Below are 22744 nucleotides of genomic sequence, written 5' to 3' on the forward strand. Positions count from 1 at the left end.
ACTTGGCTATTTAAAAGTTCAGCAAAAGGTCCTGTGACTTTTGCATGGGATGTGTAACTTTAAGCCTCTCATCTGAGGCCAGTATCATAAACACATCATGAAACAGGCAGCAGCTCTGAACCACTGGGTGCCATGTCCTTGCTGTGCAGAGCTGCCATTAGCAACTTCAAGGCAGCCAGCGTTGGTTAAGGTTCCAAACACTGCTGCCATATCATTATGATATAAAATGGCTAAATTTAGTTCCCTTTTTTTTTGGTCTTTTGTTCCCATAGCTATGGTATTGAGCCAAGAGCTATATCCATTATTCACATACCCTGCTGAAACCCCTCTCCCTGGGAAGTCTGTTCACAAAACTTGTGCATTAATCACAACAGTAACTTGTAAAGGTTCTGGGATCTTTCAGCTTTCTGCAGAGACAAGGGGAATGGCTCGGCACTCATGAACTGGCCTTAAAGTAAGTGCAGGGCTCTACAGGTCTCCAGTGAAATAAATGCCTCTGAGATAAATGTCTCAGAAGCTACAGCCAGAAGGACCAGCAGGGATCTGAGTTTTATTCAGAAGGAAGGTCTCAATCCAGAATGTTTTGAAGGGAAACCCACCCACCAGTTTCTTGCAAACTTTAATGAAAGTTACCCAAATATTCCTGCAAATGGTAAAGCCTTCCGATCAACTAAGTATGAATGAAAACTCTTCCAGCTTGTAATTAAGGAAAATTTGCATAGCAAAGCACTACTATTGTTAAAATATCTTCTTTTTCTTTTCAAAATGTGATTGATAGAAATGATTTAAACAAATAACATTCAATATTGTTTTGTTGTACAATCCTCACAAAGGTTTGTTGTAAAATCCTCACAAAATCAGTTGCTGAAATGATAAGTTCCCTTTCAACCTGGTACAGAACATTGTGTGCTGGAGAAGGGCATAAGTAAGGACATTTGAGGGCTGAAATCCTCCCAAGATCAGTTTTGTTACCCCATGTGTATTTGTACTCTTGTTACGTAGTCAGCTGTTGTAACAGAACACTCCAAGCTTGGCTGATGATAACTCTTTTTATTAAAACAAATGTGTTCATTAACCTGAATAATGATACAAAATCTGATCTTCTTCAGTGCTTCAAGGTGTGTGTCCACCAACTGAACAGATAAAAGATAAAAAGATAGACTGGGCCTACCTGCTCTTTATTGCAAGCACGTATAGTCTTGCAGCATAACTTGGTTGCTTTTGTATTTCTTTTTTAGAACAATGGTGCTGGGATTGGTTCTATTTCTTCTGAACTGATCTGATTTCTCCTAATTCCTGCTGTTGTATACACTGGTTCTTCCCCTGCCTCTTTATTTAGAAGCAGTATATGTTGCATCTAATTATTTGCTATTCATTTATTTGTAAACCTCTCCTCTATTATTTCACAGATCCAGATCAAGTCTTGCTCAATTCTCTCTTAAGCAACTCTTGATGCCAGTCAGAATTGCTGGTCATTGTGACACTACACACAAGACAAGCACAAAGAGAGAATGCCAAGCATGACTGCAAATTTGTTGTCTCTGTTTCTATACCATATCCACTTTCATGTGTTGTCTCCCGCCCCAGCCCCCTCCAAGTCCTGTGATTGTGAATTACACATTAATGTAGTGGAGTCGAGAACAAATACCTTGGGTAATTGGATCTCCTATGTGTGTTTTATATGACTGCTTCTTAAAACAAGTGTGTGAAATATACTTGTGTGTCAGAAGGAGAGTAAATCCAAGACAAATGGAAGATTTACTGCCAGCATTACATAAATGACCTCGTCTTCTTGGTGATACAAATACTTGATTCAGGAACATGTAATAAAAAAGTAATGTTTAATATTACCCTCCTGGTACACCCACAGTAATGTATAATCCTTTTCCTCAATTTTTCCTTTATCACAGACCATATGTTTGTCACTGTTTTTCATAGCCATGAAGTTACTTTTTACCTACTAAATTTAAGTTCAATCAACAAAAAGGCAATTATGAACAAAAATCTTTGTCATCTGTTTTTCTCTTTGCTTCTGAATTCCCTGTTTGCTGGGTTGGCTGCTTAAGCCAAGCACCATAAGTGGTTTAGAAATTTTCTTTTGTCCATGTCCTTCTGGCTCATGTAACCCTATATGATTCCATGATCCTCAACTGGACATAGTTCCTCCTCTGTCTGCTGTTGCTGTGGGCTTTTTGTAATGACTGCTGTGTTTTTAAATCCCTCAACACTTCTCACATGAAGGACCACAGAGCACATTATGTTTTTTCATATATAAAAAAGACTGATCATGATTGCAAGCAAACACTATGATTTTGGAACTGGTGGAAAAGAAAAAGCTAGTCAGCAATCTTAGGTTAGTTTTTTTCCTAGCATGTCCCTAGTGCCCCTGCTGACTCACTGCCTACGGTGTGAGAAGACAGCAAAGCTGTGGGAAATGTCTGCCTGCTGTTCTCCTTGGCATTTCTGGCTCCCAGCTAGCCCCATCTGCCAGCCCTGGCGTGAGAGTGACCGTGGGTGCTGCAGCCATGTCTGGAGCCCTGCACTATGGCATGGGAGGTGTTGTGTGCTGTGGGCTTGCTCCATCCCAGCACGGGGGATGGCTGTAGCATGGGAAAGAAGCAGGAACCTCAAAGTAGCAAGTTGGGGATTTGTCTTTTCTCCCAGATAACAAGTGACAGCATGAGAGGAAATTACCTCAAGTTGCAGCAGGGAAGGTTTAGATTAGACATCATGAAAAATCTCTTCACTGAATGGATGGACAGGCTTTGGAATATGCTGCCCAGGGAAGTGGTGAAATCACCATCCCTGGAAGGATTTAAAAGGCATCCACATGTGGCACTTGGGGATGTGGTTTAGTGATGGTGGTGCTGTGTTAATGGTTGGACTTGATAATCCCAGAGCTTTTTCCAAACTGAACGGTTCTGTGGATGGCCCAGATGAGAAAGATATAGGGGCAGCAATGTTGAGACCTTCTATGGTCCTTTTGGCATGCCTTTTTCATTCCCAGTGTCCCTGGAGCCCTAGGCTCTTTTACTCTCTGATCCCTAACCTGAGCCATATCCCTGATCAACATTTAGTGTATCTATGCACCGTTTTATCCATAAGAGAAGGAAGAGCAGTAAGAGATATTTTTTACTTTTATTGTCATTTGAGAGATACACTAGTATGCATTGATGTTTAGACTGTCTCTATTTAGTAGTTTAGATTATCCTCCTCAGTTCAGGGAGAGCAATATCACTTTACTGCTTTCAACAAACTCAGCTTTGCAACAGTACCCCATCACTGCTTTTCCACATTGCATCATATATCAAGTAGGCTGTGCTCAGGGATGGTTTTCTACTTTAAATAAAAGTAAAATAAAATCCAGCAAACCCCACTTTTTCAGAAATAATTTCTTTATTTCACCAAATTATGGCTGTGTGCCTGTGCACAGATACTCTGGGCCTCTCTAGATGTTACTTTGTCCCTTGTACCCTGTTGATTTCTACACTGTGGACTCTCCTCCTCCCTGACCCTTCCAGCTCTTGAGAGTATAATTATTTTTCAAGTGTGCCTGCTTTCTATTGCAGTGAAAGGGTCTTTGGAAATCCCAGGAACCTGTAGTGGTGAGACAATCTGTAACCCAGCCGTGGCTGCTCTGGCCAAACTAGCACTCCCTCATGACAAAGTGGATCCCTTGGCGCATTGCCTTCTGTTTCTCCCACTTTGTCATACACAACTGGGGTATGTCAGCACTTATTCCTCTGGCTAAGCATGCAAATTTTTGTATTCTTGGAGTCTGTTGTGCATTGTGCTAATCCTTCTGTTTAGTTTTTCTCTTTTTGTCCCAGTTATTTGGTGATTCTCAGAGTTGAAGAGTTCCATTTCTTTCCTATTCTCTGTTCTTCAAGACCTCATCGTGGAACTGTGCACAAGGGTATTATAAATTATTAAAACCAGGTTTGCTCATATCCATAACCCAAGAACATGTGTTGGTGCAATAGTTGTGGTTTACTTTGCATCTGCTTGCCAGTCAGCTTTCAACATTCAGTATTTCTTAATACCTTGTCACCTTATTCTTATGTGAACCAGAGAAATTTACTTCAGTTTTTAATTGCACAAAATTTGCTTAGCCAAACTGGATAACAGAATAAATTATGAAGCCCAAGAGATTGCAGTTCTTGGATGCCAAACATTATCATCCACAGAGCCACTATAACAGGGTAAATTCCTCCAGGAGAAGCAGCAAAATCTGGGAGTTGCTACAAGAAGCAGGCACATTAACTGCCCCTTGTAGAAATGGTGTAATCCCCATTCCATGATACCTGAATTTCCATTTCTCCTTCCATTGACTAGGGATAATGGACAGACACACCTTGCTTGTGGAGGCCTTTTGAAAGTTTCTGTTGCAAGGAACTTCCAGAAGACTAGATATTTCTTTATATTTTGATTTTTTTATTGGCATGTCCAAGAACAGCAAAATCCACCCAGCTGTGGCAAGGAACTGCATGTAGCCCTGGTGTGGGAAATATCTATCTAGTGAGATGAGCAACGAGTGAGACGTATGGGGAATAGTCTGGTCTTCAAGTCAGGAATTTCACAGCTACGCTCCAGCATCTTGAGCTGTATCAATGAATCATCAGCAGAGCGAAACCACAGAATGACACCAGCTTCCCTAAGAGAGTTTCTCTATATATATAGCTGCTAGACTTGCACATTTCTGTTTATAAATACTCAGTGATAGCTAACCACAAAACAATGTGGCCTTCTCAGCAGACATCTACTAAAAAAATATAAATTTCTTGCTCTCTTTCCTTTCTTCCTGAGTTATTCTAAACCAAACTTTTGCACCTCCAGATAAACAACTGAAACTTGAAGGACAACTGAAACCTGAGCAGTCCTCACACTGCTGCATGAGATCAAGATATTTTATGGATAAAAAGAAAGCTAGGGCAGAAACCTTCTGAAGAAAGCTGTTGAAAATTGCTGATCCTTCTTAGATGTATCCGAGGATATTAGTCTATCTGGGAACTGCAGTCCCTCAATTGATTACCCTCTTCTAAAAGGCCAAAATTGCCAGAATTCATAGTGGTTTTCTTACTCGTCCCCATGAGCCTGGAAACCATAATTTGCTTTTGCTGTTCCTTCTTTATACCGCATTGCAAGAGAGCCTTAATGCAGGCTGTCACACTAAAATGGATGTTATGAGAAGAAAGGGGAATCGGCACATTTGTGATTCACCAGGGATCTGGGAAATCACAGAAGATTTATGAACAGCTTGATAAACCACAAAATGTGAAGACTGCAATTATTTAGCTGCTGACTATGCTGCAGTGCACCTTTTATTACCCATGAAATTTTTTACTTGAGGTAGTGTGCGAAATAGTCATGTGAAGACATGAGTGTATGCAAGCTACCATTCGTCAGAAAAGGGGGAAATTAGTCATATATTTAGCAGTCATTTCCCCTTTGTTTGGGAAATCCAAACACATATTTTCTCTCTGCCTGTGCCTCTGTTTCTCTTATCCTCACTCTACGGAAGGAAAGAAAGTTGGATCTAAAACGTTACTTGGTTTTGACACAAATCTGATTGGGCAATGAGAGACAAATTTCCGCTGTGTGTTGAGCTCAACCCTATATAAGGTCCTCACCAGGAATTTTCAGTTTGACAGTTTCTTTTTGTGAGATGCTTATGGCTGAAAGACTACAGAAACACAGGTAAGTGAATCTGATTGAAATCTGGGAATGAAAACCTTCCCTAAACCCTCAAATGGCTTATGGAAATTGTTAGTTACTAAACCAAAGGGACCAGAAGGCTCTGAACAGAATAACCAAGTATTTTTGTCAGGATCTGAAGAGAGAAAGTCATCCGCTACAGGGTATCGATATGAACTGTGGGGCTTGTTAATGCCTCTAGCACCTGGTTCAGGTGTAGCTGAGAGAGGCTAGAGCTCCATACCAATTCCCTGGAAACCCAGGCAGACCTAAGAGTATGACCCATGGTTATGAAAGAGTGCTATTGAGCAAGAGGTTGGTTTTGTGGTGTTGTACAGATGACAATAATCTGGAAATAGTTTATTGTAGTCAAACAATCAGATGTCAGGTAAGTACACCTACTAGAACAGGAAGAAATTTGGATTAAAACTATGGAAGTATGAGCATGAAGGGATACAAAAAGATGTCCAAAGGTGTATACCTATGAATATGGCTTTGTTATATTGGTAGAAATATTTCTTTTGGTCTTGATTTGAAATAGTTGTACAGTCATTTAATATTCATCATAGTTTTAAGGTAATGTTAAATGCATGCAATTTCCATTTCTTTATATAAAATGGAAATAGTATAACGTATCATGTGGATATGTGTACTGTATTTCTTATAAATTCCTTATACAGAACATAAACTAGTGCCTCTATCCAGCATGTTTTATAAATTTTTGCCCATGGCACACCAAGGTAAAGCATAATCAATCAAGAGAGCAGCAGGAGCTGTGGCCTTGTGGCAGAGCAGAAGCATTCAGTGATGTACACAGACACTGCCATGCCCATGTCAGGTCCATACAGATGACACTTGATGAATGACTGGCAGAGGAGAATTTTGTTTTCCCTTAGTAGCCACCCTGTCTGATTTTCAGGACAGCTTGTTCAGGGTTTTCCTTATCTTTTTTTTAGAACAGATGGTAATAGTGTCCATGCTGAAAGCTTGTGCACCACCAGCAAGATGGGTATACATGCCATAGTAGTCAATGTTTTCTCAGAAATCAGAGTTTTCTCAGAGTCTCAACAGAAATATATGTCGGAGACAAGAAAGCTTGGCTCTGCTTGTAGCAGAAAGTCTTCCTGCAGCCTGATTCACACTAGCTGGCCTACTTTGCCCCTGTGTCCACCCAAGCTACTACACTGCAGCTCACTCAAAGCAGCTGACCTCTGCCTCAGTCACATCTTACTGCAAAATAAGCAGAGCTGAATTTTTCCACCCATAGTTGTCACTCTGAAAAGCTGTGGGGACAGCAGCATCTTGTGGTATGCTCTGTTCATCTTCTGGAGTGAAAGGGAAGGACCAAAAGTGATATGTGTGTGCCAAGCCAGATGGTTCTGGTTCCACAGTTCAGCCTCCATAAACTAGGGATGGAGACACCTCTCTGCTCACTGAGGATGGACCAAAGCTCCCCAGGTCTGCAGTGAGAAAAATAGCAGATAATTCTTTAAATAATGTTGAGTATTTTGATTATATAATCTGTCTTGTAATAAACTTCCTTGTAGATTTCAAAACATTTTCCTTCCATCCTCTTCTTCTGACTTCTTGTGGAAAAAAATGCATGGGCTCTTCTTTGTCCTGGTGATGTGCACAGTAGGTGCATCTGCTTTCAGACTCCAGCAAGTCAAGAACACAGGTAAGTGTACATTTGTCTTTTTCCTTCTGTTTCCCTCACCATTCTTTTAAATGTTCCTCTCTGACAGTAATGCAAAAATATCTCTGGTTTGTATAGAAAACTGCCCAGATCACACCGTGTTTTTCAAACACTACTATGAACTGCATGGAGAACCTGTGGTTCTGAAATGCCCTTCCCCCAGATACAAACATTTGGATTTCTCTGCCTTGACCCCTAATATCACATGGTATAAAAATGGTTCGAACACCATGATATCAGAAAGAGATGAAGATTCAAGAATCTGGGCAAAAGGAAATGCACTCTGGTTTTTACCAGTGAGGCTAGAAGACTCAGGAGTATATATCTGCACAAGAAGGTAGGTATTTAAAAGATAATCTAGTTCACTAAAAAATGGCTATGTCTTCTAAATGCATTACCTTGATTGTAAACTCCAGCTATATAAAGAGCATTTCTGGATAATTTCCTTGCTGACCTTATTAGAGAGAACAAATATGGGAAGTCAGGACCCTTAGAGTGCGTTGTATCTCCTATAGTTACCAGTACTGAAATCTGGTAAAATGTTGACACGGGCTTGCCACTTTGACTACAATCTCATAGGAGAATATTGTATAGAGAGTTTTTCCTAGTTACCTCTGAGCCAGTCAGTGCTATGACAAGTGGGACATGCTGTAGGCAGCGGGTTTGCTGAGCACAAATACTCTTGTTGCACCTCAGATTGCCTTATGAAGCGTATATAAGGCATCGTAGCTCTGCAGCGGCTTTCCTCTTCCCACTTCCATATCCCTGGTCTTCACTTTTTTTCCGAGTCATGTTTTAAACCAGAATTTGAATGACTTGATATTGTTGCAAGAATTTTCATGAGACCCAGTGTGTATTTACTAGGCTAGTACCAGACTTGTGGAATTGCAGTGAGTTGAGATTTTAGCCATTTCTCTTTTCAGCCCTACTGGTAATTTTTTTTCTGACTGCTTTCAATCTGACAGCACACTGTACTATGTCAAAAGAGGTGCCAGGGTCTGGATTTGTTGAGGATCAAGGAAGGCAAAAAATCCCATCACCCTTAGAGCCTGAACTTCTGAAGATGTTCCAGGTCCCTGTCTCCTGCCATCTCCTGCTGCCAGCCAGCATCTCAGTAAACCTCTGGCACTTGGCTCTGGGGTTTATACTGGAGAACAAAGCTCTACATTCCTGGAGCTGCTTGTGGTTAGCATGGTCTCCTTGCTTGCACAGCACACCTTGTGAGGGATGCAAGTCAGCAGTAGAAGAGATGGACAAGTTGAGAAATCATGCTCAGCATGTGGGGTTGCCCTTTCCCAAGTCTCAGCAGCAATTTCAGCTGTGGAGCACAAAAAAAGACACTGACAGTGAAGCCCAAACAGTAAAAGGTTGCAAATACTGTTCTAGAACAGAGTAGTTGCCTGAGATGTTCAAGAGTGCTTTTAAATCCCCTTTTTGGGCAATTCTACCCCACTTTGTCAATATATAACACTATAGCAGTGTTACTGAGGGATCTAGCAAAATGCTGTGAAATTTGTTTAAAAAGAGATGCAAGAGCCAAGTAGGTAACTTCATTCCTAACATTATTACAGGATTAATAAAGCACAAGCAAGTTACATTTCCTTTACAAATTACCCTGCAGGGAAGCCAGCAGATCTTTTTATCTTTAAAGGTAGCAGCAAACTATCACAGATCTCTGCTTCTGTGTTCTGTGGAGCAAATATTTTGGATTTGGGCATCTGGCCTGTATATGACAGATGGCCACAGTGCCCTGGCAATACTGTCATTCTGTCTGCTTGCAGCCCACAGCTGCTCTCCTGGAGGTGGCAGCCCAGTCTCCCTGGCTTCGCTGGCCCCTTCCAGGATCATGCACTGCCCTGAGTAAAGGCATCTCTGAAGCAGGCTTCCAGAGGTTGTAAAGGGTGGAATTTAAGCATCTGTCTGTCCCAGTGTGGTCTTCCTTAGGACTGGAAGTGATTGTCACTTGGGGCCAGAAAGAAAAGTTGAATTTTGTGAACCTTTCAAAGCCAGAACACCTTATTTGCTACAGAAAATTATATGTACTTGCAGAAATGTCTATGGTTGTGCAATAGTAACTGCAGATGTATTGTAGTACATGCTTTAAGGTTTTTATTTAATCATTAGGGTTTTTACAGTCAAAACCTCTTCCAAGGAAATGGGGGAGGGTTCATGACAAACCTCCTGCTGTTCAGGTTAACATGTTCCTCCTCCTCACACAGTTAAAATTCTGCTGCAGCCTAAAGGTGCACGGGAAACTTGTACTAAAAAGAAAAGACTGAAGGTCTGAGGCAGATATGTGTCAGCAACACGTTTTGATTGTGCCAAAAGAACAGTACCAGTGATTTTCCAACATCCAGCCTGGTGTGATCTCAGTCTTGGCCTCTGTTAAGGAGGGAAATGGAGGAAACTAAGGGCGTCATTTGATTTCTCTTGGGGGCTCACCTCTCCCTGCTCTGTCACCAGGAACAACTCCTACTGTGCTGAGGTCTCCATCCACCTCACAGTTGTGGAGAAAACAGCTGCTTGGGAGATTGCCTATCCCCAGGTCCTCTTCACTTTCACTGCTGGAAAGATTGTTTGTCCTGACCTGTGGGATTTTACACCAAATAGGACAAGCCTGGAGCTCAAGTGGTACAAGGTAGAACATTTACTTCCTCTTTGTGCATAGCCTCATCTCAGCTTGGCACATAAATATTGGCTTTACATTTCTCCTGAATTAAGTCACTAGTATAGTGTAACATACTGGGAATTTTGGGGCAGATGTATACATTTTAAGAAAAGTTTTCTGGGGCACACTCAGCACAGGGTGAAGCGTTTCACTTGTTTCATGCTCTCACAGGCAATGCAACTGTTTATAAGGCTAGATTATTTGCCCAACTCCAGGGTTTGCCATCTGATATCAGGCCCTTCTCTTTGGCACTGTCCATCTTTTCACGGCCCCTCTAGTGAATCCCATAAAGTAGGACCTCCCAGGGATACTGCCTCCGTGTTCAGGTGGGGTAGCTTTCATTAATCAACTGGAATACACCATTTGGAAATACTGGATGAATGAAATAATGCTTGGAGTGTTCTCTTGACTAACTGCCCAGTTTGCTGCTTTTCAAGTAGGCAAGCCTGGTTTTGCCTCTAAGATCAAATACAACATCCTTGGCTGTTCAATTTCACACTGGAGAGCAGGAGATTCTTCTTGCATTTCCATAATACCTCAGTTTAGCTTTTATTTACACTCCCACTGCGATCACATGCTCTGCCTTGTGCAGATGTAGCCTTACCATAGGATGCAATATACAGGCTGCTTGCAGTGCCTAGGTTATGATCTGCACTATACCAGCAAAATGTTGGTGCTCAGGACTTCCTTCAGAAGTGGGAACATAACCCACTTTATCTAAGTGAGAGGCTGCCCCCCTCAATATGGTTCTTGTTACAAATGTAAGAAAGAGCTACCCTGCCTTCATGAGGGAGAACATAATTTCTCCTAGCAGGTCTCCAGACCGTATATGAACAGAGCTTTAGGGATACACAGCAGGAATTTCTAATATAGGGTAAGTAACAGTTATGTATTTGTCTTCAAAGAAGGCCTTAGAATATTAGTCTTCTGTGGTCATGTATGGAAAGTATGGATACATACACATGGATGTGCATGGACAACATTGTGAAAACCTCCACGGGTACTAAAATCTTGTGTGATTGCTCTTAAGATGACTCAAGGAAGAGCCTATTATATGTTTTTCATCTTAAAATGTGCACTAAGGAAGAGTTATGCACACACATTATAGATTAAAATAGCAATTCTTCACACTTCACACATATAGTGCCACAAGGCATTTTAGAGATGGATACACATTAAAAGAACTTGTGCTTTGGTGGGAAAGAAGAACTGCTCAGATTTCCCAGCAATAAGTGAACTTCTAATAACAGAGAGACAGAGATAATTTGTCTCTCTCAATAGATAATTGGGGTGTAGTTATCTGAGTCATAACACCAGTTACTGTCCTTTCTCCAGGATGCTCAGCTTTTGGAAGAGGACAATGAAAGATTCATCATTCTGAATGGTTCAGCATCTCTGATCATGACATCTGTGCTACCAACAGACGCAGGGTATTACACCTGCAAGATGTCATTTCCATTTGAAGGTGTGGAGTATGAAATCACCAGGACAATTCAACTGGAGACTGTTGGTAAGTATAGTATCAGATGATCAGAGGGATGGAGCACCTCTCCTACAAGGAAAGACTGAGAGAATTTGATTTATTCAGCCTGGAAAAGAGAAGGCTTCAGTATGACTGAATTGTGGCCTACCAGTACCTGAAGGGGACTTGTAAGAAAAATGGAGAGCATGAAGTGACAGGACAAGGACAAATGGCTCCAAACTGAAAGAGGGCAGGTTGAGATTAGCTATTAGGAGGAAGTTTTTACTGTGAGGGTAGTGAGGCACTGGCACATGATGCCCAGAGAAATTGTGGATGCCTCTACCCCCCACCCTGGAAGTGTTCAAGGCCAGGTTTGATGGGGATTTGAGCAACCTGGCCTAGTGGAAAGTGTCCATGCCCACGGCAGGAGGGTTGGAACTAGCAGTCCTAGGAAACTTTTAGGAAAGGTTTTAGGGACATTTAAGATTCCTTCTAACCTAAAAGATTCTGTGGTTCTATGATTCAATGATGGACATACTGAAACATTACAGCATATAAGAAAACGTCTTCTTTGCTAATTAAACTTTTGAGAGGAGCTCATGCTCAGCCTTCATCCATGCCAAGGCAGGGCTTTGTCCTGGCCCTGAAGGGGCTCCCACAGCACCCCTGGCAGGGCGGGAATCTCTCCTGCAAGTACCCGTGTTTGTTAAACGGAATAATTGATGTCTTGGGGCAGGAGGGGGTTATCACTGCCGAGGCCTTCGGGGAAGCTCGGAGATCAGCCATTTGGCGGCGTCCCAGGGCGGGGACAGGTCACTGTGCCACAGCGAGGGGACAGGCCGTGTGTCACAGACGGGGACAGGCCGCTGTGCCACAGCGAGGCGACAGGCCGTGTGTCACAGACCGGGACAGGCCGTGTGTCACAGACGGGGACAGGCCCCTGTGTCACAGAGCGGGGACAGGCCGTGTGTCACAGACCGGGACAGGCCGTGTGTCACAGACGGGGATAGGCCGTGTGTCACAGACCGGGACAGGCCGTGTGTCACAGCGCGGGGACGGCGGCGGTCCCGGGGCGCTGCTGCGCAGAGCGGGCGGCAGGGGGCGCCCGTGCCCCACACGCCTCCCGCCGTCCCTGAGGCTCGGGGCACCCTGCCCGGGCCCGCAGCCGCGGGGCTCTGGCTCGGAGCGGCAATGTCGCTGCTTACCAGCGGCTTTAGCAATCAAATCCTTTCCTGAGAGACGACAAATATTGGGTGAAGCGGCATGTTTCTGGTTCTGGGGCCATGCCCGCATTTTCTCTTGTCTTAGCACTGACTCTGCTCTCTTTTTCTGCCAAGAACAAGAGAAGAGAATTACCCCGATAATTGTGTATCCATCCCAAAAGACAACATCAGCTGCTCTTGGTAAGGCCCAACATCATATTTGGAAACGTTTAGTCAGAGAAAAACTAGAGCAGGTCGTCTTATGGTGTAATTTGTTGGCATAAATTTCTGTAGGTTTTTGATTTCAGTTATATTAGTTGAGGGTTGGTTCTAGAGTACTTTTTGCTTTTTAACATCTACAACCAGATGCTGTCTTCTGGGTATATAGCTATACTTATGTATAATATAGATACACATCAGTCTGAAATCTCTTTATCCTTGAGTTACAGTAATTGTAGCAATTAAAAATTTCAGAACTCCTGCAAAATCACTTTATCCCTGGAGGTCCAACCTTCACAGCAACCTCCTCACCCACAGCATCTGTGAGTGAAGCTGTGCTGCTGGTTAATGCAGCTGCTCCAGAGGGGTAAATCACACAGTGCCCTTAGGGCTGCACTGTGGCAGAAAGGGCAAGGCCACAGGGACACAGCCTTGCCTCTGGGGAATGTGTTTAGTGCAGGAATTGGTAAGTGTTGCAATAGGGAAATTATTTGGTTAGCAGCAGGAAGGACTGCCACACTGAAGGGTCTTGCTGCCAAGGAGTACAGGATCAAAAGCAATCTGGAGATTAACTTCAGTTTTGAAAGTAGTGGTTCTTGACGTGTGTGGGATCTCCCCCTGGAGTTGGTGGTTTTCACCAAAAGAAAGAGTAGTTCTTCATATGTGTCTAAACTGTTTTTCAATCTTTTTTTTTTTGACAGGCTCCAAGATGACTCTCCCATGCAAAGTGTTTGTTGGGCTGAGCAGCCATTTCCAAACTGATGTGGAATGGCTGGCAAATGACAGCAGCGTTGACGTGGTTTATAAACAAAGCAGAGTTACAGAGGGGGAACGACAGTAAGTCTGGCTGACAGTGCTTCCTTGTGCTTATTGTTCTAACCTGCTGTGCTGCAGGGGCTCTCAGTGCACCTGAACACCAGGTAATGAAATGGGAAATGGACAGATCTGAAGTGAAGGTGAGAGATGAGGAAAAAAATGGGCAGGCAAGCAAAAAGCCCCCAAGCCCAACCCAGTCAGTGAAATAAATGCTTTATCTCTGTTTTTTGTGACAAGGTATTTTGCAAATGAGGCAACTTTGAGACAAACTAAGCACATTTTCATGAGCAACTGAGCTGTTGTAAGTAAGGGCTGACTGCAGTGGAAAGCAAGGAGACTTGATCCTTTCCAGTGCTTCTTTTACCTCTCTCCTTACCCCGTGCCAGCAAAGTGGCAACATTCTCTCCCTCACATTCATGAGGTTCTCAGAATACACTAAGACAACAGAAAATTACCTAGTGGTTTGATGGCTTTTGTTTTGTTTTCTAAATAGCACTGTATTTCTCCCTCAGCTTGTTCTTTTCCACATTAGTGAGTTAAACTGACTCACACAGACACCCGCTGAGTGCTAGAACAGATGCTAGGCTAGCACTGAAGGGAATACTGGTGGGAGGGAGAAACAGGATGTTCCACATCCTCTTGCCCTGATTCATTGTGTCTCCCAGTCTTGAGGAGCTGTCTTTCAGCTGCCTCATACCTCAAGGCTTTTACCACTAGGAAAGGGAAGGATACCTGCTTTCTGTGATGTGTTACCTGAGTAACTCACTACATCCAGGCACACCTCTAGTGGTTTTGTAAGTGTGAGCTGAACTTTCTGACTGAAATCTCTTCATTAAGAACCAAGTCAGCTTGTCTTGTTTCTTGTTTCATGTAGCTCAGAGTGTCCAAAACAGATCATTACCCTTGTCTGGTGGCTCTGCCTGTACTGGGGGACAGAGCCCAGAAGGTTCCTTGGGCTGTATGCCCAAGCCTTTAGGTGTTCTCCCATTCCCCACAGCATGACTGGGGAAATTAATCTATAATCTTGTTTGTATGTATAAGTGAAAATGCCGGGAACCATAAAAATGTGCTGCAGCTATAGTCTCTGCAGGCTTTAGAATAGAGCAGAACTTTCTCACTTGGACTTTAAAAAATATTTTTGTTATGCTTACCACTATCATTATTGCTGTTGTACATTATCATGCAATTGCACAAGGACACTGACAGATGAGGTTCCTGCAGGACCCACAGTGTGTGAGACACCCCAGTTCTGCTGGAAGCCCTCATTATGGCAGCATGACAAAACAGCTCAAATGTCCCTGGGAAAACAAATTCCCTGCAGAAATCTCTGGCAAAGAGCTCCTGGGAGGAGTGCCCAGGGAATTCCATTGCTGCTGTGCATTGCAGGCTTATAATGGACAACTGCTCTGGTAACAGCTAAAAGGTGTCAAGGGACAATGTTTGTCTCCAGCTAAAAAACCACTTTCAAATAGTGGGACTCCTAAAATAATCATGTTGAAACTAGCTGGAAACTTCTTGGGCAGTTTCTTGTATTGAGCTATTGGCTTTGAGCACATGATAGACAAGAATGGTGGTTCAGTTTTCTCAGAGAACATTTGTAGTGTTATATTCTCCTGATTGTAAGAATTAACCTTAGGTGGTCAGAGAGAAAGAATTAGGTCTTTGCCCAATGCTAATATATCAAAGATACACAGAATTCCACTTGCCTTTTCCCCCTCCCCTTTCTTTGTTTTTGCAAGACAAATCCAGGTATGTTTTTCCCTCTGGACTCCAAAAGCTGCAAGACAGGCACTGCCCACTGGGTCTCAAATAGCACAACTGGGCTGAAGACAACAGGCATCCTTGAATGCTGAGAGGCTGGTTGAGAAATGAAGCAATATCCAATGCATTTTCTTGCAATGTGCTGTTAGAATGAACAGATCAAATACAGAAAAACCATCTTATTAAAATAATTAACACTTAATTTTTATTATTCTTCCAGAGAAATTGTAGAAAATGGTGAAAACTTCATTGAAGTACCACTGATTTTTGATTCTGTTGAAGAAGTGGACTTTTACACAGACTTTACCTGTCTGGCCCAGAACAGATATGGATACCAAGAACTGCCAACAAGGGTCAAGCAGGAAGGTAGTTATTTTTTTACTGCTTATTTTTGATAGTTTTTAATATTATTCTAATGCTGAATTAGGATCTGATCTGTTTATACTGTAAGAGCCAGTGTTGGGATAAGTTACTGCCTGGGGAAAATCTGGTTGCCTCTTTCACCTGTAGCCTTTGATACAGCCTGTTCACAAAATGCACCTTCTGTAGGTCATGTACTGACATTTTATGCATGGATAAGGATCTGTCTGTGCTGTCTTATTCTTTATTGAATAAGACTCCAATTTAGATACACTTTGTGAAATAAGTGTTCCAGTGAGACTACTGGCAAACTCTGTTTGCAGCAGAGCCAAATCTCCTCCAGTTCCTCAACAAGTAGGGGAAAAAAAAGGACAATAACAGAATAAATGATTAGAGTGTTACTTTTCCTCATGCACAGACTGCTGCCAAAATAACAAGAAGTGTAAATTATGATGGGCGTTGTTACTTTGGCTCCCAGTGATGGGAAGAGAAGAACTAAACTCAGCGCAATTAATGTTGCAGTGTGATAAACCATTGGCCAAGAGCCAGCTGTACAAACAATGTGAAGCAATGCTAATTGTTTCTTTGCCTGACGTTGGTGAATCACCAAAGCTTGCTCACACTCTCTTAGAAAGGCACATGAACTCCTTCAGACTTCATTATCAGTCATGACTCACTCCAGCACCCTATGATGAGGGATTTGTACTCATTTTGCTGGATCACGTGCTGCCCTTTTCTTCCATGAGCTGTACCAGGAGGCAACATGCATTGGAATAATCCAGAATGGCCTGGACAGACACTTGCCTTGGAAATTAGGTGGATTTAGGAAGCAATTCTGAGTCTTGGGTTGATTGTTACTAATTTATAAGCTGCTCTGTATGAAAAAATAATTCACACAACTTGAGGGTGGACTAATTGTTAAGTATTCATGCTCCATGAGGTGCTTGGATTTCCTGTTTGGAATGTCTCTTCTTTAAATAAACCAAGATACAAAGCACACAGCTGTTCCTGATCAGAGTTTAAGAAAATGGGGTATGCAAAAGATTGAACTTTAAATTCTCACTTTCTGTTGTTTTCCAATCCTTCCTCCTATCTTCATGAACACATTTCCCAGAGTGCTCAATCAATAGATCTCTTCCTTTCAAAGGTGATAAGCCCCGCTGGAAGGTTAACTTGCAGACATCCTTTTTATTGTCATTTCTCCTCTTCCAACTTGAGCTTAGAGAAATATGTTCCTGGGAGTTCATTGTTTCTTCCTGGTTTTCTAATATTTAATTTGTTTACTTTTCCAGCTGCTGGTTTGTCCTGGTACATTGCAATGATTCCTGTTGCTCTGGCCTGTTTGATCGTGGGAGGGATATGCATGCACAAGTGCTGGAAGAGTAGAGCTGATAAAGGTTATACAATACCGAAGGTTTAAAATCCACTTGAGGTCTCCAACTACCAACAGAAAAAAAAAAACATCCTGGCTATCTTTCACATCAGACACAGCGAGCATTTCAGACCTGATATACTGTATTCCCAACAGACCCAATAATAACAGCTCTTTCCCACTTTTCCCAATCTTCTGTGATCTGATGAAGTTAAGAATATAAGTTTGCATTTTTATGCTGCTTAGATGCAGGAAATCTGGTTCTATTATTTTGTAACTAGGGTGCAATCTGTAGAATTTTGGAACACAAAATCTTGTTGCGGATATGGGAAGGGTAGGGAAAGGGAGGTGCTCTCACCCTTTGTAATTCCAACAGATGTACTGGTTTTTTTTTTGTTTTTAAAAGGAAAAGAAACCCCTAAAATCTAAAAAGGGAAGCTAAGGAAGCTTGCTACAGAAGGACTATTTGACACTAGAGGGGAAAAGCAATTTTTCTATGCAACCAGACTAAATTTATTTCACTTGAGTCTAAAAAGAGACATTTGTTTTCCCTTTTCAGAGCCAAATGCAGTTGTCATGGCAACTGTATATCTATGAACTTCTCCACAGAAAAACTAAATTTGTTCACCATTTGGATTACACATGGCTTAAATAGACTGTCAGAATATCCCTCCCCCAGAGATAACTCCATCTATATAAAAGATAACTGTACACAGAAGAATTCAGTTCTGTTTTATCTACCAATATGTTTTAGCTAGAGATTCATAAGTGGCTGTAACATGTTGGCATCTTTGCCAAGGAAAGAATTGGAGGGATGTTTAAGTGTTTTGAGAGTGATTTGGCTATAAAAAGTTTTATTCCTGGAAGTGACTGGACAGATTGTCAGTAATAATGAACAGTCTCACACTTTTGTTCCTCCAGCCCTTTTGTGACCAGTCTGGTGTAGCTTCAGATTGTGTCCTTTAAATTGTAGTATGCAAATTGGTTACACAGGATGCAAAACACTGTCTGTTGGGTTAACCTAGCTGGATTCTAGTCTTGACATAAGTCATAAGGGAGCAATAAATAATCAGTGACCATGTTGTACTTTGAGGGTCAGAATGAGTAAAATTATTTGGTTACTTCCTCTCTTCCTTTTCAAAGAGATACCACTCATGACAGCTGAGAAATCATTACATGATGTATAATGTGTATTATCTTCATCTGTATAGGAGGGAAGAGAACCTGCATTAAGGCTTAGGTTAGTACAGATATACAACTGCACCAACACCTCTCCCTCTACCAATATTAAAATAATACCATCATCTCTCACAGGCACCAAAGATAAAGCTTTTTGTTCATGTAAATCATCCCAGAGGATTTTCAAACTCTGTAGGAAAAAAAAAATCAGGAAAAACTTTGACTCCAAAAACCAAATTTTAACACACTCGAGAAATGAATGGCTCACATCCATCTGGGACAGACCATGACCTTATACAGACCATGGCCTGCTTTCCATCACCACTTCTAGTTGGCTCTGAGTTTGGCCCAATAAATATCTGGAAGGATTTTGAAGAGTAGGATGTGGCTTGAGTTAAGAAATCTTCACTCTATTAGCAAGAACATTCATATGTAATGAGATTCCAACCAAAGCCTCCCTTTAAATACTCTAAATGCTTGTTGTGAAGATACAGGCACAGAGATTAGAGTTCTGACGCCGTCTAGGTCAAGGGCATCCAGAGAACACCACAGGACTCACTGCTTCCAAGTGTAGAATATGAAAGATGATAAGGACCACAAGTGTTTTATGGGCAGATGGAAAAAGGTGGATGCAAGTGTGGAGAAGAATCAGTCCCCTTGGATATCTGTTCTTTGAAGGGAGAAAGTTGTGGATGAACAGATCAATGTAGGAGAGAACATTGAAAATTTTCAATTATTTTCAAGCAATTGCTAGTCTGTACCTAGAGAACAAATTAGGTTTGTCAATAAGTGTAATGTTTAAACATGTGATTTGCTCTTCCTTTCCATCTGTATCCTCCAAGAGTAGTATGATCACACACCTGGCTGTAGGTGCAGGGCTGGATTTCACAGAGTACTGGAAAAACCCAGAACTTTTGGTATACAGAGCACTGATGCCATAAGAAAGTTAAATACCTCAGATCCTTCTTCAAAACCAGAGGAGGAGAGAAAATATGGATATAAGAAAAAAATTAGGTATTTAGAGAATTGCTGTTACATACTCAGAGGCATCTTGAATACAAAAGGAAAGTAAAGAAACAAAGGCTTTTCTTTTATGAAGTGATATTTGCTTCTCTGACTACTAGTATAATATTCTGAAGGCTTTCCTCTTAAGTAGATGTCTTCAGGTGAACTACACAATGTAAATATTTTACAGATAGATTTGAACAAGTGACCTACATAATGTAAATGCTTTACACTGATTTGCATCATTATACACAAGGGCAACATGGTTTATCTGGGTTTTGAAAATTTTATGTGTAAAACTGGTAAACAAATAAACCAAAATGCTGGTGTGTGAGTTGAGTGGGAAGAGAGAAGTGAGATATCAGATGTCTCTTTGAGGATGGCAGCACTTTCTCAAACCTGAAAAGAAGTACAGTATTAGGGAACAAGGATTCAGGGCTCTGCACACCAGAGTTTCTCTTTGGAAAAATTATGGATGTAATGAGGACAAGGTCACCTTGTTCCTGGGACTGTGTGGGTTTATAGCATTTTCCAGAGAGCTAGTCTGTCTGCAACAACTTCAGAGGCACACCTACAGAGAGGAAAAAATGGATGTACCACGGTCTTGGCGTGAATTTGCATCCAGTATAGAGGCTTCTTGTGCAAAAGTTATTTTCAGGAAACACGAATTCAGTTAACAACTATTTTCTAGTTTTCGGTGTGTGTGATCTTGATGTCATTTATCCATCTAAATAGGTGGCATAACTGATGTTTGACCATAGTAGCACCCAGACTGAACCTAAATATAATGTGAAGAGCACCAAGTAATTTCATCTGCTGGTTCCCAAACAAAACCCTTAAATAAATGTGGGAGCAAGTGACAACAAGGGCTGACCTGCATACAGAATTGATCTTCACTGATCAAGACAAGAAAGTTACATTTTTAATTCTAGTATCTAGGGAGGGAAGGCATGCATGCAGGAGGACGAGGATGTCCTTGTTGAAATATGCCAGGAATAGTGGTTTAGGTATGAACAGCTAATTAAAGTGTTTACGATTATTCTGCCTCAAGTCTGTAAAGCAACAGGTCCAGCAGGGCAAAAAAGGGTAAAAAATAGTTGTTATGTTTTGGAACTGAGAACTTCCTATCCATAACTTTGCAGCTGCTAAGGATAGCCTAGGGTGGGGTACCTCTCATCCAGCCTTTACAAAGCCTAAAGGAATAGAGGTAATCCAAGATAGCCACTGATGTTTCCTCTCAACTCAGTGGAGAAAGACTTCTCTCTGGTGCCTAAAATAAATGGATGAGTTGCATCTCAGAGGTGTCTGTCTTTTTCCACCAGTTTAAGACAAAGTGAGATGAATCCATTCTGCATGGATTCATGGATAAAGGAATGACTGGTAGTGGATCACTGGATTTCGGGTTATCAGAGAGGTTACAAAAAGAATCAGTCCAAAGACCAGAGACACCTTGTCATGTAGTCAAAGCTGCTGGGCTTTCTTGGGGAATGACTTTAATGCTGGCAGCTCTGTGCAGAGCAATCACAGGCTTGCACTAAATGAAAATAACTGTAAGGCTGGGAGACAGGCCCAAAGGTATATATTGTGGAATCCAACATAAGAGGGAGGCTGAAAATATCTAGCTGGTGCCTTGGAGAAACACTTATGGCTCACAGATTGTGTGGTCATGAAGTGCCACAGCTATTAGAGGAAGAAAAGAATAAGCTGTCCTGTGTGCATGGCTGAAGTACAGAGAGCCCTGCTGAGTGACTGCAGGTGAGCTGGGGCCTGTCACCCTTTCCACAGCACTCAGCCAGCTCAGCTCCCATGGCATACAGTGTCTGCCTGCTCCTTCCTGGCTCTGCTGGGCTACAGCAGAAAACTGGAAAAAACAGTTACATGGGAAAGGAAATATCATAAACTAGCTTGCTTCCAGTGGACAAACTCACGTCATTGATAAGAAACCCACTTACATACATATATGTGTATATATATTCTGCTTTAGTGTGCTCATTGCACTGGAAACTACAGTCTCTATCAGCCTATAGATTACCTAGCATACACAATGTAAAGAACTTAATAAAGCATCTGAAATATAACTCCAGTCAGTTTTCAAGAAAAGCATATTATCTTCCTGAAATTCTTCAGCCAGGCAGTCTCAAGCTGCACCAAGGGAGTTACAGGCTAGAATTAAGGAGGAAGTTTTTCACAGAAAGAGTGGTCAAATACTGGAATCATCTACCCAGGGAGGTGGTGGACTCACTATCCCTTGATGTGTTTAAAAAAAGACTGGATGTGGCACTTGGTGCCATGATCTAGTTGAAGTGTTAGAACATGAATTGTACTTGATGATCTTGAAGGTCTCTTCCAACCTAGAAATTCTGTGATTCCATGATTCTGTAGTAGTAGTAATAATAATAATAATAATAATAATGAGGAAACTTCTGAAAACTCATGCAGAACCAAGCTCACTTGTTAGAGCTTGGGAAATTCATCCATTTCTGAATCTTTAACTGCAAAGTGTAGTTTGGCTCTTATAGTTGTGTGTCCCTTCTACCCATTTTAAGTTTTTGCCCCAGTCTAAATTGTCCCAGGACCTGACAATGACTTCAGGTGTAAAAAGCAAACTCCTTTGTAACATGTTGAAAAGGTCAGTATCTCAGTCCTGATAAGAAATGAAGGTTCTCTCTCACTGTTTTTACTAGTTTGTCATCTTTTGAGTTGTGCTCCAGGAACTTCACTTATATGTATGTAAATTTCATGGAAATGCACATCTTGATTCCTTTGTGGATAATGAGGCATTGCCAGTGCTTCTGTGTCATGAGGCTTAAATGGTGCTATTCATTTAAAGCTGTAGAGGTCCTGTTCTGCCTTGGTTATAAAGGTTTTATTTATCCATCTGCTAAGCTGTGGGATAAATGAATCATAATGTTTGCTTGCTTTGGCTCCCAAATGTCCTTCGTCATAAGTGCTGAGGGGGCTAGGCTATGACTGGAAGTAGTTGATGCTGTTTGTTTACTTGCAAAAAAGACTCTCAAGTGACTTGTGGCTTTCAAGTTGGACACACTGCTGAACAAAATAATTAAAGGGTGTGATTATATGTCCCCTCAGTATGTTGCTACCACTATTTTTGCTTTGACTGGGCCTTACCATGGCTGATCTTTCAACTGGTTTGAGAACATTCCAGAGGAGAGTGTGGGCAAGACACAGTGGTTTCTTTGGTCTCACCATCATTATTCTGCTAGCCTGTGAATGCTGGAGACTTGGTCCTCCTTCTTATCATTAAATTGTAGAATGATTTATGTTGGACGGGACCTCAACGGTCATCTAG

The 22744-nt window shown here is 41.8% G+C and overlaps 1 protein-coding gene across 1 annotated transcript; it reads left to right on the forward strand.

Annotated features, from left to right (window-relative positions):
* Positions 1–5506: 5506 nt before the first annotated feature.
* Positions 5507–18415, forward strand: IL1R2 (interleukin 1 receptor type 2). Its single transcript, XM_063149819.1, has 9 exons — positions 5507–5697; positions 7242–7372; positions 7469–7727; positions 9854–10028; positions 11394–11568; positions 12858–12923; positions 13643–13778; positions 15739–15884; positions 17171–18415. Exons 1-9 carry the CDS (start codon positions 5666–5668, stop codon positions 17296–17298), a joined length of 1248 nt encoding a protein of 415 aa, XP_063005889.1. The 5' UTR covers positions 5507–5665; the 3' UTR covers positions 17299–18415.
* Positions 18416–22744: the final 4329 nt, after the last annotated feature.

The sequence above is a fragment of the Melospiza melodia genome, chromosome 2 (genome assembly GCF_035770615.1).
Source record: "Melospiza melodia melodia isolate bMelMel2 chromosome 2, bMelMel2.pri, whole genome shotgun sequence".
NCBI lineage: Eukaryota > Metazoa > Chordata > Aves > Passeriformes > Passerellidae > Melospiza > Melospiza melodia.